General features: G+C 28.4%; 1 protein-coding gene across 2 annotated transcripts; it reads right to left on the bottom strand.

Annotated features, from left to right (window-relative positions):
* Positions 1-304: 304 nt before the first annotated feature.
* LOC112705337 (G-type lectin S-receptor-like serine/threonine-protein kinase At4g27290) lies at positions 305-3618 on the bottom strand. Of its 2 annotated transcripts, none has more exons than XM_072201259.1 (7): positions 2263-3618; positions 2045-2167; positions 1801-1952; positions 1503-1713; positions 1161-1398; positions 920-1070; positions 305-827 (listed from the first exon to the last, which is right to left on the bottom strand). In XM_072201259.1, the coding sequence occupies exons 1-7, from the start codon at positions 3533-3535 to the stop codon at positions 537-539; spliced, it is 2439 nt and encodes an 812-aa protein (XP_072057360.1). In that variant the 5' UTR covers positions 3536-3618; the 3' UTR covers positions 305-536. The 2 variants fall into 2 exon arrangements, with proteins under 2 accessions (XP_072057360.1, XP_072057361.1); XM_072201260.1 differs by having other exon boundaries at positions 1801-1931; positions 2263-3616.
* Between the last annotated feature and the right edge of the window lie 12089 nt (positions 3619-15707).

Consider the following 15707-nt stretch of genomic DNA (forward strand, 5'->3'; position numbering starts at 1 on the left):
CCATTTAATAATGTGTTATTTTGCTACAATTGAAATGGACATTATTAATTCATTGCCAAAAGTTAAATTACTCTTATTTGTCAGCAGAATATTTCTTATTAGAAGAATACTTTAATAACAAATAAAACTGCTTGTTTTTTTTTTTTGGTGACTATAAAACTGCTTGTTTTAGCTTAGGCAAACCAATTTCACTAATTTATAATGATAATAAGAATCTATTTATAGCTAAAAGGTTAGATAGCAAAGAAACGAGGCCAAACAATATTCATTTCCAATATGAAACTGTAGCTAGTCTACCAGAGATTAATTATGAAAGACTCCTTTCTCTTATTACCGATACAGTAATACACAGGTAATCATCACCACATTTTACACAGCTTACACAAGCTAACATGGAACTCAAGAAAACAAAAAATTACACAACTGCCATATTGGCTCGTAATAGTTAACATTATAGAGTCATTTAATAATCTGCTCAATTTTATTACTACATATGCACTATATATGTTACACATTTTTAAGCAATGCTTTCTAAATTAACGTGCTTCCAAAATGGACATACTTAATTCATTAACAGAAAGTAAATTACTCTTATTTAACGAAGAATATTCTCCAACAAATAGAGCTGGTTGTTTTGGTTGAGGCAAGCCAATCTCACTATCTAACATCATAATCACAAACGACATGTTTGGCCTGTCATGTGGATGCTGTTGAAGACACAGAAAACTAATATGGATGCATCGCAATGCTTCAGAGCTGTTGCTAGATTCTTTTAAGTCTTCATTTATCAAATCTAAAGGCCTCCCTTCAATCCATAAATTCCATGCCTAAAAAAACACATCAAATTAACAATCAGTAATATCATTAATTCACAGTGGATAGTAGGAATAGAAATAATAACAGTATATGTTCTGCTTACTTGTTCAATAAGATTTGTATTTTCGTTTTGACGTTGGTCTCCTCTATTTTTCTTTCCTGATACTATCTCCAGCAATAAAACACCAAAACTGAAAACGTCTGATTTTACCGAGAAATTTCCATCTATTGCATATTCTGGTGCTATGTATCCACTAATGAATAATATAGAATAATTAAAAACACGATATTATAGATAATTCTACATTACACAATGGAAATTAAGAAATGATGAGTATTCGTACTATGTTCCAACAACGCATTGTGTAATTTCTGTGGTCTGGTCTCCTCCCAAAATTCGAGCTAAACCAAAATCTGAGATCTTTGGATTCATCTCATCGTCAAGTAAAACATTACTTGCTTTGAGATCTCGATGAATAACTCTATGTCTTGAATCTTGATGAAGATAAAGAAGTCCTTTTGCTATACCGAGAATGATATTAAATCGTGTATGCCAATCCAAAACCATTTTTTTCGTTTGATCTAGTAAGATGTACATGCAATTCAAAATTTTCACATATTCAAAGCAAGAAGTTTACGGCTAATATTAACAATTTTAACATACATAAAAAATCCAGATTTTGTACCAAATATAAAAAAATCCAAGCTTTTGTTAGGCATATATTCATATATAAGTAATTTCTCTTCATTCTGAATGCAGTATCCTTGCAGCTTGACGAGATTACGGTGCTGAAGTTTGGCAATTAATGCAATTTCATTCTTAAATTCCTTGATCCCTTGTCCAGAACCGCTTGAGAGCCTCTTAACTGCTATTCTTTGTCCATTTTCTAATGTTCCCTGCCATTTATCAATTGCAAATTAGCTTAAAATTTCTTCATCTGCTGTTCTGATGTTCTTACAAAAGTAGCTTCGTATGTCTGTTACCTTAAATACAGATCCAAAACCACCTTCTCCAAGCTTGTTTTCGTGTGAAAAGTTCTCAGTGGAAGAAGCTATAACTGATAGGTCATAATATGGGACCTCTGGATCTTCCTCTTGTTCTTCCTTGGAATGATCTGTTAATGTTGCGTTAGTCTCTACAGTTTCCAAGTTATTAATTACTGTTAATTATAAAAGAAGTTTCTTAATGCTCAAAAAAAAAAAAAAAAAAAAAAAACAGAATTTTTACCTTTTAGAGTGCTCCTTTTTCGTCCTTTACGTACCAAAAAGAGCACTAAAACCAGGCCATATAATACGCCAATTGTGACTCCCACTGCAATTCCTATCTTGACCTTGCGTCCATTGTTTGTCTCTTCAATGGTTTAATGTCACAATGCAAACACAAAGGTCTTGGCATCCAATAAAAAGATTAAGGGAAATTTAAGGTCAGGTAAATGTATTACATACCTATCTCCGAAGCTGGCACTCTAATATAAAGATCTTGGCCTGCATCTGGTAGAGTCCTCAAATCATTAAGATCACCAAACCACAAAGCACAACCTTTACCTTCCCCTCGAATATCCGAATTTGCATAAGCCACACAAGAACAATTCCTGAGGCATTTGTCTCTGCATTCAACAAGGTTCGTGCTCTGATTCAGGTATAAACAATTCGAAGTGTCAGGCACTTTCATCTTCACATACTTAACAAACCCATCGGTTTTGCAATTCAGTGGCTTGTCGCGCAAGCAACTTCCTGCACGGTTAGGCCTAAACCCTCTCAAACAATCACAAGCGGACTTATTCCAATCACAATTGGAATTAGGACCACAAACACCATATCGCTCGCAAAAGACTCTTGGCAGTAAATTATAGAGCAGCCATTGTTGGTCAGAATCAATCCAAACTAAATACAGACGCCTGTAGGTGGCTTGGTCCAACGCCATCCTCATGGGAACAGAATTGTTATCAAGTTGGAATGCAAAGTACACTTCATCCTCGTTGGAGAAGTAAACATATTTGAAAAACCTTTCGCCCTCTCTCGTTATTTTGCTACCATAGTCCACTCCAATCCATGGTCCAGAGCTGAACTGTTTCATTGATCCTATTCTCTGCATTGGTTCTGGCCACTTAGTCACGTCCATTTCCCAATTAAAGGTTCCTGGTGAAGGATCTTTCTTGTTCTTCCACGCGGTTAAGCGCCTAACGAAACCAGTCCTCAAATCCTTACCAAGCTTCATCCCTGGCAAGAGTGTATCACCAGGGTAATCAAAGCTTTGCCATACATAATTCTTTTCTTCATTCTCATCATCATTGTTTTGTTCTCTCAGAACAAGATTCCCTGAATCCAAGAGCTGCAGAACTGGATTTTTTAGTTTTCTTGGTACGCTCACGGACCATAGAACATTATTGTTGTTGTGACTAAGGAGAAGTGAGTTCATTGTTGTGTTGTTTATAATCAATAAAACAAAGTTGGGATTTGTGGCGGGTTTTTCACGGTTTGCGACCCATACAATGGTTTGACCTGGGATTTTTTTGTACCAAATGCCAAGGTAATAATGGTTGGTAGAGTTATCAAGAGTGAAGAAACCAAGTTCAAATTCTCCATTCTTGGAAACTAAGGTCTGGCTTTTACTTAGAGACTGGAAGTGAGTGATGGTATCAGTTTCTGCTATGGTTTTGGAAATTGGAAAAATAAGGTAGAAACATATCATTGGTATAACAATAATGAAGTTTTCCATTGTTCTTTGCAGCTTACAATGTTGTGAATTGTGATGACCAAGCAAGGGTGCTGAAATCTATTGTCTATATCTATCTATCTATTTATCTATTATCTATTATCTATTAATCATATATTAAAACAGAACTAAAGTAGTTTCTAGATGTATCATTAGCCTTTTAATTTTTTTTATCATGATGCCACTTTAACTTAAGTGACTAGTTCTTACAACTTGATCACAATCTTTTATCATAGCCTATAGAATTTTATATTTTTATCTCTTCATAATAACCCATCTTTATATATAATGTTATAAGATTTTTTTTTAAATCTTAATTTTTCATATTCTTTCACATTTTATTTTTAGGAAATTACACTATTATTTTCAATATTAATACTAATTTTTTTTAATAGGTATAAATTTGATTAAAATCTAATTCATTATCTTCTCCAGACTCATTTTTATATTTACTATATAAATCAATATTCACTTCACACATTTTTTTTTATCTCTTCTCACATAATTTCATATTTCTTTCTTTTTCTCCTTCTCCTTCTTCATTGTTACTAATTTTTTACACAACTAGAATTCGATTTATAACTGTATTTTTATTTTTATTTTTATAATTTACTAAATATATGTATTAAGTGATTGTGTGATTGTATTCATTAATTTTTCTATTTTCTATTAGTAATTGTATTTAGAGTTATATAGGGTCTTTATAGCCTATGTATCACTTCTTTTTCCTTTCAACAATTTAAATTTTCTTAGTATCATTTATAGCTGTAATAATATTATTAAAAATACATGTTGTCATGATTTATAAAAAATAAAATTAGAAAATTAAATATCTTTTTCAATTATCAAAACATTAATAATATTTATTATATAAATCAACATTCACTTTAAATATTTTTTTGATCTCCTCAAACATGATTTTATATCTCTTTCTCTTTCTCCCTCTTAATTTATACTAATTTTTTGCACAACTAGAATTTAGTTGATAACCATAATTTTTATTTAATTTGCCAAACGTATGTATTATATAATAGTGTGATTGTATTCATTAATTTTTATATGTTTTTGTGTAATTGTATTCATAAGTTATATAGTATCTTTGTGGTTTATATATCACTTCTTTTTTTAAGAACTTACATTTTTTTAATATCATTTAGTTATAATAATATTATTAAAAATATATGTTATCATAATTCATGAAAAATAAAATAAAAAATTGAATTAATTTTAAAAATACATATTGTCATAATTCATAAAAAATAAAATTAAAAAATCTAATTTATGTATAATTTTATTCATTATAATTATTAAATTTTGAATTAATTTTTTATTTTAAATTATCATTTATCATCAACCATTATAAAATTTAAATAAATTTTGATATGCTACTAAACAGAATTTTAAACTTTAATTCTTAATTAATTAAATGTAATTCATATTTTTTTTTCACGGTATATCACAACTCGGCATGTTAAGGACTAATTTGTCGCAGTACTGGGTTCCATTTAAGAGTTAGTTTGTCAGTGAATGGGTTGTTGCATAATGCATACACAAGACAGAATTCGAACCACTAACATTTACTTATTAGACCAACCCAACTTAGTTTTAAATTTGTAGTTCATATTATTATTAATTGAATTTATAATGTAACGGTTAAAAATAATTATTATCTATATTAAAATCGTATTTTTTTGTATTTTTAATAATAATATTATCAAATTATATATAAATTGTCAAATTAAATAAATATATTGTACAATATTTTTTATAAATTAACTTCTAAATTTAACATTAATTTATATATGATCTAATATATCCCTAAATAATATATATATAATATTTTAAATTTATACTATAAAATATAATTAATTTAGCTCTTTGCCCATGGTAGGAATTTTAATTTAATAGTATAAAAAAAGAGACGAGCAGTGTCATCACGAATGAAAGCCACGTAAATTTTAAAGTTCATATAAAATTACCATGACATTCATACAATAACATAAAATAAAGTATTTGTTTTAGATTATATTTATATTATTATAGAAAATGGCATCTATATAATTAATTTAGCAGTAGTTTTATGATTTCACACACTAAATTATTTATTTTTTAAAAAGTATAATATAAAAAATATTAATTCAAATTAATGATGTAAATTCTAATATTACATATACTATTTGAAATATAAATTTATTATTTTACAAAAATTTATTTATTTATTTATGTATCTATCAATTTATTTATAATCTATAAAAAAATCAAAAAATGACACAAATACACAATAAACTCTTAACATATTAAAAAACTTTTAATATTATTACATAAATATTTTGATGAAATTATTATTTTAAAATTTTCTATCATGACATCATTTTTTATTTTTCTTATGTAATATTAAACTTTATCTTTTAATTTCTTTTAACTCTTTATTTTTATGTATATTATTTTGTGTCTTTAATAGCGACTAGTTTTATTTATAAAAATATTTCGTTAATAAAAGAATAACTACAAAATCGATTATATTACAAAGCAATTATCCAAATTAATCTCTAATAATTTTAGGAGCGAATATTTTAGTATTTATAGATTTTAACCTATATTATTACATTTATAAAATATATTGTATACTAAAACATGTACTCTAAGGTAAATGTTGCTGATTAATATGGTTTACTATAATATTATTAATTGACCAATTCTTCCACAAATTTATTTATAAATTTAAACTTTTTTAAGTTGACTAATAGAAACATGCGTGTTGAAATTTATTGTCTGATCTATATCTATTATAATATACAAAAAGTGATTAAAATAGTGTCAATACTAATGAAAGACACATAAATTTTAAATTTCATATAAAATTATCATGGTATTCACACAATAACATAAGATAAAGTATTTATTTTAGAATATATTTATATTATTATAAAAAATAGTATCTATATAATTAATCTAACATTAATTTTATAATTTCACACACTAAATTATTCATTAAAAAAATATATTTTAAAAAATATTAATTCATATCAATGATCTAAATTTTAATATTATATATCCTACTTAAAAAATAAATTTATTATTTTATAAAAATTAATTAATTTATTTATCTATCTATCAATTTATTTATAATCTATAAAAAAATATCAAATACTGACACAAATACACAATAAACTCTTAACATATTGAAAAAATTCTAATATTATCACATAAATATTTTGATGAAATTATTATTTTATAATTTTCTATCGTAACATCATTTTTTTATTTTTCTTATGTAATATTAAAGTTTATCTTTTAATTCCTTTTAACTGTTTATTTTTATGTAGATTATTTTGTGTCTTTAATAGCAACTAGTTTCATTTATAAAAATATTTCGTTAATAAAAGAATAACTACAAAAGTAGTTATATTATAAAGTAATTATCCAAATTAGTCTCTAGTAATTTTAGAAGCGAATATTTTAATATTTATAAATTTTAACCTATATTATTACATTTATAAAATATATTGTATACTAAAACATGTACTCTAAGGTAAATGTTGCTAATTAATATGGCTTACTATAATATTATTAATTGACCAATTCTTCCACAAATTTATTTATAAGATTTAAACTTTTATATGTTGACTAATAAAAGCATGCATGTTGAAATCTATTGTCTAATCTATATCTATTATAATATATAAAAAGTGATGAAAATAGTGTCAATACGAATGAAAGACAAATGAATTTTAAATTTCATATAAAATTATCATGGTATTCATACAATAACATAAAATAAAGTATTTATTTTAGAACATATTTATATTATTATAGAAAATAATATCTATATAATTAATTTTATAATTTCACACACTGAATTATTTATTAAAAAAAGTATATTTTAAAAAATATTAATTCATATCAATAATCTAAATTTTAATATTAATATCCTATTTAAAAAATAAATTTATTATTTTATAAAAATTAATTTATTTATCTACCTATCAAAAATTTTTATTAATCTCAATAATTTTAAAAGTGAATATTTTAGTATTTATAAATTTTTACCTATATTATTACGTTTATAAAATATATTTTATACTAAAACATGTAGTCTAATATAAAGGTTGCTTATTAATTGGCTTACTATGATATTATTAATTGACCAATTCTTCCACGAATTTATTTATAAATTTAAACTTTCATATGTTGACTAGTCACCAAAAAACTTTCATATGTTGACTAAAAAAAGTGTTTTTTGACTGGTGACTTTGCCGTTGGCCTCACGTTAGCCCTCGTTGCAACGCAACTGCCCTCTTGTTTTATTAAAAAATTAGTGAAAATCTCCTGTTTTCTTAAAAAAAGATAAAAGTTTGTATGTAATTATTTTTGTATGAAATTAGAATGAGATGTACATAATATATATAGAAAGATAAATTAATTATATTATATAGTGTATTACTGTATTTTAATATATATTATATTATTTAAAAATTGGTTAGATAATACATAATTAAGTTAATATTAAATTTAAATTATTTATATTAAAAATATTTTACAAAATATTTATTTGATAATTTGTATATAATTTTATATAATTATTCAAAATAAAATATAATATAAATTAAAATATAATTTATTAGTTTAAAAAATTTAAATTTATTTATTTTTAAAAAGGATATAAGTTTTTTATATTAGAATTGTATAAAATTATATTTTTATTTGTTGTTTTTATTTTTATATTTATTTTAGTTGTCATACTTTATCTTCTCATATATTGTTTTTGTCTTGTAAGTAATTGAAAAAAAATTAAAAAACATGAATGAGAATAAAAAATACCGAAATATAATATAAAATTATAAATTAGTTTTAAAATCATGATATATTATTTGAATATACCTAGTAAAGAGATGTACCAAACTTGAACTTACTTGAGTTTAAAAAAATGAATGAGAATGAAAAATACCAAAAATATAATATAAAATTATAAATTAATTTTATAATCATGATATATTTGAATGTACTGAGTAAGAAAATGTGTTAAATTTAAACTTAATTATTTGAAAATTTTTTTATTAATTAGTATGAGAAATTAAGAAATAAAGAGTAATAAGAATGTTATGTAACATGTATAAGTAGACTAAATAATATAGCAGTAAGAGTATTAACATGTATAGTTTTAGAATTTCAATATTTGTAATTGAAATTTTTATAATAATTATTATTATAATATTTTTAATGTATATTTATTGTATTTATAATAGTTAGGTAAAAATTTTTTAGATAACTTAGAAAAGCAAAACAAATATTGGTATATATAATTTTTCTCCAAAGTTGTAGTGTGTGATGATCCAAATATCCAATTACAATTTAAAATGAATTAAATGTAAATTGATAATAATTTGCACTGGTTAATAGCCATTCTGCTTTTTATGTTGAAGAACAAGCTTGTGAGCAGCCTGCAAACAAAGAATCAAAATTATAGTTTTAGTAGCTTCATATTAATAATTTTTATTTATAATAATAAATTAAAGAAAAGTTTTACCTGATATGCATGAATATCATCACTATCCACACAATAGCTTTTCATTGAGAGTGTCCACAATTTGAAATGAACCCTTATCCCTCATTTTTCTGCATAATAATTAATAACCATATGAAATATGAGTATTATTCTTGTGATGATGATTTGATACCCATAAATTTGACAAAAACTAACCTTTTAGAAATTAACAACAAAATTAGCCTAAAGTAAGTTTTTTTAGAGTGTTTATAGTAGATTTTTGCTAGTTAATTATACATTGTAGTAATTAAAAATGTTAAAAAGTTCTTCAACAAAGTATTGTTGAAAGCACAAACCAAATGAAAAATGAAATTGTTTACATACAAAAGTTGAAAAGTCATAACCATTGTCTCCAAATGAATGGTATAACCAAACATCCCACTTAAAATCATACGTATCTAACATTAGTGTTCTAACTCTATTCTGCAAAAAAATATTTGTGCTCTAATTCCAATAGATTCTAATCACAATAACATTTTTTTTCAGTTTTGGCTACAAATTACACGATAAAAAATCAAAATCCTAAAAATTTTGTTCAAAAGTTAAATTTGTCTTTTTTAGTGGATCAATTTTTTATCTTCAATAACCAGATCTAGAACATAACAAGATTTAGTATATAATCTGTCTATTTTAATCCCATTTAATAGTTTTTATATTCTATGAAAAATCGACTCTCTTTGCATAATTATTATAAAAAGCTTCATACTTTTCTATAGAGAAAAATCACATTTCTATATATGCTTGCAATGACATAAAATATGGATAATCAAATACTTTAAAAAAACAAGTTAAAAGGCGTTTGATTATTGACAACAGTGTCAAGATGAAAAATTAAAAACTTATATATTAACAAATTAGAAAAGCAACAAATAAAAAACACTTAAAATCAAATCAGAAATAAAAAATTAACAACATATAAATTAAACACAGCACAAACCTCATCATTAGAACTTGTGGATTCCATTGAATTATGACTTTACTTCAATAAATAGCAACTTTCTTAATCTGGACAATAAAATCGAATCAACACCCTAAGAGAAGAAGAACCAACATAAATCGACGTAATGCTTTTAAAATAAACCAAAATAGAATTCCACCTTTGATTAGGAGAGGAGAGTCAAACGAACTGAGAAAAGGAGAATGAATTGCATTGAAAATAGAAGAGTAACGCGCTGAAAAGAGACTCAACAACGATGAGAAGAAGAGACTCAACTGCACTGAGAAGAGGAGAGTGAAGCGCTGTATGGAGAAAAGAAGAAATTGAGGAGTGAGGAGTAGTGGCGCTCGATCGAAGAACTGGGTTGAGTGGGTTGTGGTTCTCCATTTTGGCGCGAGTTCGTAGAACTGGGTTGGGTGGGATTATGGTTCCCTGTTTTAGCGCGTAAGTATATGTTGAGTTAAGAAATTAACTAACATAATTGATGATGACAAACATTAGAATATTGGGCTAATCACCCAATTAGTTTTGATTATTTTGGTTGAGTATTGCAGGCCAAAATTCCTTGGTGCAGTAGCCCAGTAAAATAGACAAAAAAATCAAAACTGATGGACTGTACAAACAAAGGAAGCCCAAAGGGATCAAAGCAAAAGAATTCAGATGGGCAAATGGGTTGCAAGAATGATAACCGATCCAAGCCCGATTGCATCTCTCATTCAAATCCCTCCAATTTGCTTTCACCAAAAGCAACGTTCACCTTTTTTCCTCTTGGTCAGAAATAAGAGAAGTGAGAGAGAGCTTAGTTCCTAAACTATTCACAAAAGAAGAAAGAAAGAAAAGGTTAAGCAAGAAAGGTTAAGGTCTAATCAACCAAATCAAGCTAAGACAGAGGTCAAAGGTAACACATTTTCTCTTGCATGCATATTGCTTTCTTCTCCTCTTCCCCAACTCTCTGCTAGTCCAAATTGGGATACATGGGAAGATGATCTCTGTTCAACACTGTTGTAAATCTATGGTCAAAAGTGTGTCTTGGGGACCAAGTAATGTTTCAATGGCTAAGATTTGGGTTTACCATTGAAAATATTTGTTTCTGCTGTCCTATGGCTTTCAGTCAACAAAGAAGGGTCAGAACCAAAGTTCCTATTTTAAGGATTAACTGGAAAAATGAAAAAGTGAGTTGGTGAAACACACAGCTCAAGGGTTGACCTAAGAGAGATCAACTCATCAACATGCAAGGAGATACAAAAGAAGATTTTTCATCATTCTGAAGCCAAGGAGAGATAACCAGTATTTTGAGGTTCATGTATTGAGTTAAGATTGATTTTGATAAATAAATTATGATGACAAACATTCTTTAGGTTAAAGCCCAATTTTGTTTAATGTGTATATTAAGTGATGCAGGCCCATTTACATGTTGCTTCAGCCCAAGTTAATGTTGCTTCAGCAACTTCAAGTGTTACAACTCCAAAGCTTCAGCCCATTACAAGTTAATGAAGAAACTAATCAGAACCTATGAGTCAAGAGAGAGATTCGCAAGTTTATGGTTTGAACAAAAGAAGAAAAAGGTAATGGGACATTTGGCACTATTATGGGACAGCTGTGGCTCTAGGAAAAGAACAACACACAAGGACAATGCCACTACACAAAGGACATCAGCAAATCAAAATGCAGAAGATCATTAGCAAGTTTGGAAGAGCAAAACAAAAACGCAGAGCTATGGATAGCAGTTGGAATGGCTCAAAAATGGAAGTACTTTGCATGCCAAGAAAGACAGCAACTCCAAGAACAACAGAGGTTGGTGGATCAGACCCTCCAACAAGCAGCGTTAGTGGAGCAGATGAGCAAGGACTGCATGCCCTCAGAGAAAGCCCCAACGGATAGCTGGGACAAGCAAAAGGATGAAGCTACAATGAAGCCAAGATGATTGTCGAGTTAAACCCCAAAATGGTCCCTGAGATTGGCGTCGTGCACTGAAATCGTCCTTGAGATTCCAATTGCACCAATTACGTCCCTGAGATTGAAAAAAATGCACTATATTAGCCCCTGACCCATTTTCCATTAATGACGTGATGACATGACATGATGACGTGGACTATAAGTGACACGTGTCACTTCATAATTTGGCCACATGTAATGGTATGATGATGTGTTGACCAGTGACACATGGCATGCTGACGTGGATGATTATGCCACGTGTCACACTGTTATTTGGCCACGTGTCTACTTGTGCCACATGTCGCAACAGTATTCGTTCACGTGTCATCCATTATGTCACTGTTGTAGGTGCACAAAATTAGTTCCTCACTTTGCATTAAATGACTCATTTTAGTCCCTGAAATTGAATGTTGTGCACCAAACTAGTCCTTTACCAATTGTTTCTCATTTTTTTCTATAAATTCAAAATTCTCAATATTTTTGAATGCATTAATTTCTATTATATTTTTTCACTTGTTCTTCAAATAAAAGTGCTTTTATAAAATATTTTTTCTCTTGCAAATACCCTAATCGCCGATTTTAGAGTTGACGTGAAGGCATTTCAAGCATCTTCACTACCATCTCCGACCTCTTTCAGTGCTTTTATAAAATATTTTTTTCTTGCGGATACCCCTAACCGCCGTCTTGGAGTTGACATGAAGGCATTTCAAGCTTCTCTCATTACCATCTCCGACCTCTTACGTCTAGACTGTAGAGATCGGAGATTGTAGTGTGGGTGCTTGAAGTGCCTTCAATCTAACTCATTTAGATATAATGAAAACGTGTATTTAATAAGAAAAAGGTGTTTATTTTAATTATTAATTTCTTTTTAAAAACACACGTTTTTTATGAAAAAAATGTGTCTAATCAATCATATAATTATTTTTTTATAATAACATACTTATATATTACAATTTACCAATATTAAATTATTAAAAAATTATATAATTAAAACTAAAATCTTAAAAATTTTGATGAAAGCACTTGTATTTAAACGATATATGAAAACATATAATTAAAATTAGTGTATCCAAGATATTGAAAATCTTAAATTTAAAAAAAATGAGAAAAAATTGGTGAAGGGACTAGTTTGGTGCACGACATTCAATTTCAGGGACTAAAATGAGTCACTTAATGTAAAATGAGGGACAAATTTGGTGCATCTACAATGATAAAATAATGGATGGCACGTGGACGAATACTATTGCGACAGGTGGCACAAACGAACATGTGGCCAAATAACATTGTGACACGTGGCACAACCATCCACGTCAGTATGCCACGTGTCATTGGTCACCACATCATCATACCATTATACGTGGCCAAATCATGAAGTGACACGTGTCACTTACAGTCCACGTCATCATGCCATGTCATCGCGTCGTTAATGGAAAATAGGTTATGGACTAATATGGTGCACTTTTTTCAATCTCAGGGACGTAATTGGTGCAATTGGAATCTCAGGGATGATTTCAGTACACGACGTCAATCTCAGGGACTATTTTGGGGTTTAACTCGATAAAGATATATAACGAGCTTCACTCCACCATTTCAAGTTAAGAAAGAGATAACACATATACTCAGAGCACCATCTCTAACACAGAGCTGGAATCTCTTTCTTCTACTCAAGCTTAATTCTGATCTTTGTGTTATGGCTGTCTTGCGTTATTTTCTATTTTCAGAAAAGGCAATTATGTGAGGTTCAAAAGTCAAGAGAGAAAAGGCAAGAGTGATGCAAAATATCCACTAATTTCTGATGTATTTTGGGTTTATGAACTAGGATTAGTTCCCCTTACTAAGTTGGGTTAGCACTTGGGAAAATTGAATCTGGTTGATTCCCCTTCCTAGTTGGGTCAGCACTATGGGAAGCTAAGCTTTTGGTGATGAAAGCTTAGGGGGGTAGATACTAGTTGAATTAGGGAGTAATTCAATAGTATTGATGTATGTAATCTGTGAATGATTAGTGAAAATTTCACCATGGTTTGTGGTGGAGACTGGACGTAGGATTCATTGCACAAAAAATCCGAACCAGGATATATGCTGGTCTTCATCTTCTCTTCCCTACTCTTTACTGTTTTGTGTATGAGACTATTTCAAATAATCTCCTGCAAATCGTGCTACAGCAAAAACAGAGTTTGAAGCTTTAAGTTTTAAACTAACTTGATTCAACCCCCCTTCTCAAGTTCAACTAGATCCATCATCATGTTCTGAGAAGAGTTCTCTGAAGAAGTTCATCAACTTGGACAGTGCTTCCTAGTCAAAGGAGCATTCCGCCAAAATGAGGAACTAAATCAGAGACAAGCAAATCTGGTTTATCACATAGCAAAGAGGCTGTTAAAGCATTAATCTCCATATTTTACAGATTGTAATTTTTTTAATATTTATCTTTTTGTAATTTTTAGAGGTAAAAGGCAGAATGAGAGAGTTTAAGTAAAAGCCTAAGAGTGGAAAGAGGTAGAGTGATACACTTGAGTGAAAAGTCTAGAGTGATTTCAGATTTTTTTAGGTTGATTATGTGTCTTGTATCCAGTACCAGTGAGGTACCTCTTTCTTAGTTGGGTTAGCACTAAGAGTGAAGAGTTAGGTATTAGCATAACCAAGTCAAGTTAGGTTAGAAATTGAGTGTGAAAAGATTGTGTTATTCCTGTGGAATTGGTGTATGTAATACTTTAATTATAGTGGAAATTCCACCACTATTGTGGTGGAGACTGGACGTAGGTTGCATTGCACAAGGTAACCGAATCAGGATACATAATGGTGTCAGCTTCTCTTTTCCCTGTTCTATTCTGTTTTCTGATATTCATGAGACAAAATGAAATTATCTCATAAATTTTTCGCTGCTAAGTTCAAATAGATTCAGATCACAAGTTTGTTTTAAAATGGTTATTTCATTAAAATAAAAGGTCATATATTCAATCCCTTTTTTTAAGCCTTCTACAACCTTTAATATAGCGTGATTATTTCTACAACAAAATATATATATATATATATATATATATATATATATATATAGTATTTTACTGTATTTATATACGGTGGCTGAAAATACTATATAATTAATAATTTTTGATATATAAAATAAAAATATTTTAGTTATTTTTTATAATAAAAATATTATAGTCAATTTTTTATAAGAAAATATTAATTTAGATCAGTTTAAAATTTGATTTGTCAGTTTTTTTTGTTAAATTAATTTATCTAAATTAATTTTAATAAAAATAACATAATTTAATTAATAATATAAGCTAAATTTTAATTATTAAAAAAATATTTTTATTTAAAGACTGTTAGTGGCTTCCCCTTCGTAAATCGTTGCCCCGAACGGTAAGAGAAATTTGAAATGCTAAATCGTTGTAATGCACACGAATTAGTTAGGCACCCTTTCTCCCTTGATTCGTTCGAGTCGACAACGAACCACAAGTTCAAAACCCTAGAATTTAAACCGACATTCTCTCCTTTTAAGTAAATCGTTGTGATACAAAACTGATGACATTTTTGCCCACTTCTCACCTAAATCGTTGTTACCTAAACTGATTTACGTGGAAATAATAAAATCGGTTTTGGATGCAATGAATTACGGAAAGTAAAAATGATATGCATATATGCATATTCCAAACAGGAAAAACCGATAATATCCTCCCCAAACATTTTATTGATGTAAATTATCCTTATTATTGACTATTAAATGATGCTTGTTGAATTTTCTAAGGTCCCGAAGG

This window comes from Arachis hypogaea, chromosome 8 (assembly GCF_003086295.3).
Source record: "Arachis hypogaea cultivar Tifrunner chromosome 8, arahy.Tifrunner.gnm2.J5K5, whole genome shotgun sequence".
NCBI lineage: Eukaryota > Viridiplantae > Streptophyta > Magnoliopsida > Fabales > Fabaceae > Arachis > Arachis hypogaea.

Bases quoted from the DNA above. Each gene is read 5' to 3' on its own strand.
- LOC112705337 (XM_072201259.1), bottom strand. From the start codon at position 3,535: ATGGAAAACTTCATTATTGTTATACCAATGATATGTTTCTACCTTATT. The intron at 1,714-1,800 runs GTAACAGACATA...GATAAATGGCAG, and splicing joins GTTTTGGATCTGTATTTAAG to GGAACATTAGAAAATGGACA. The intron at 1,071-1,160 runs GTACGAATACTC...ATTATTCATTAG, and splicing joins CAATGCGTTGTTGGAACATA to TGGATACATAGCACCAGAAT.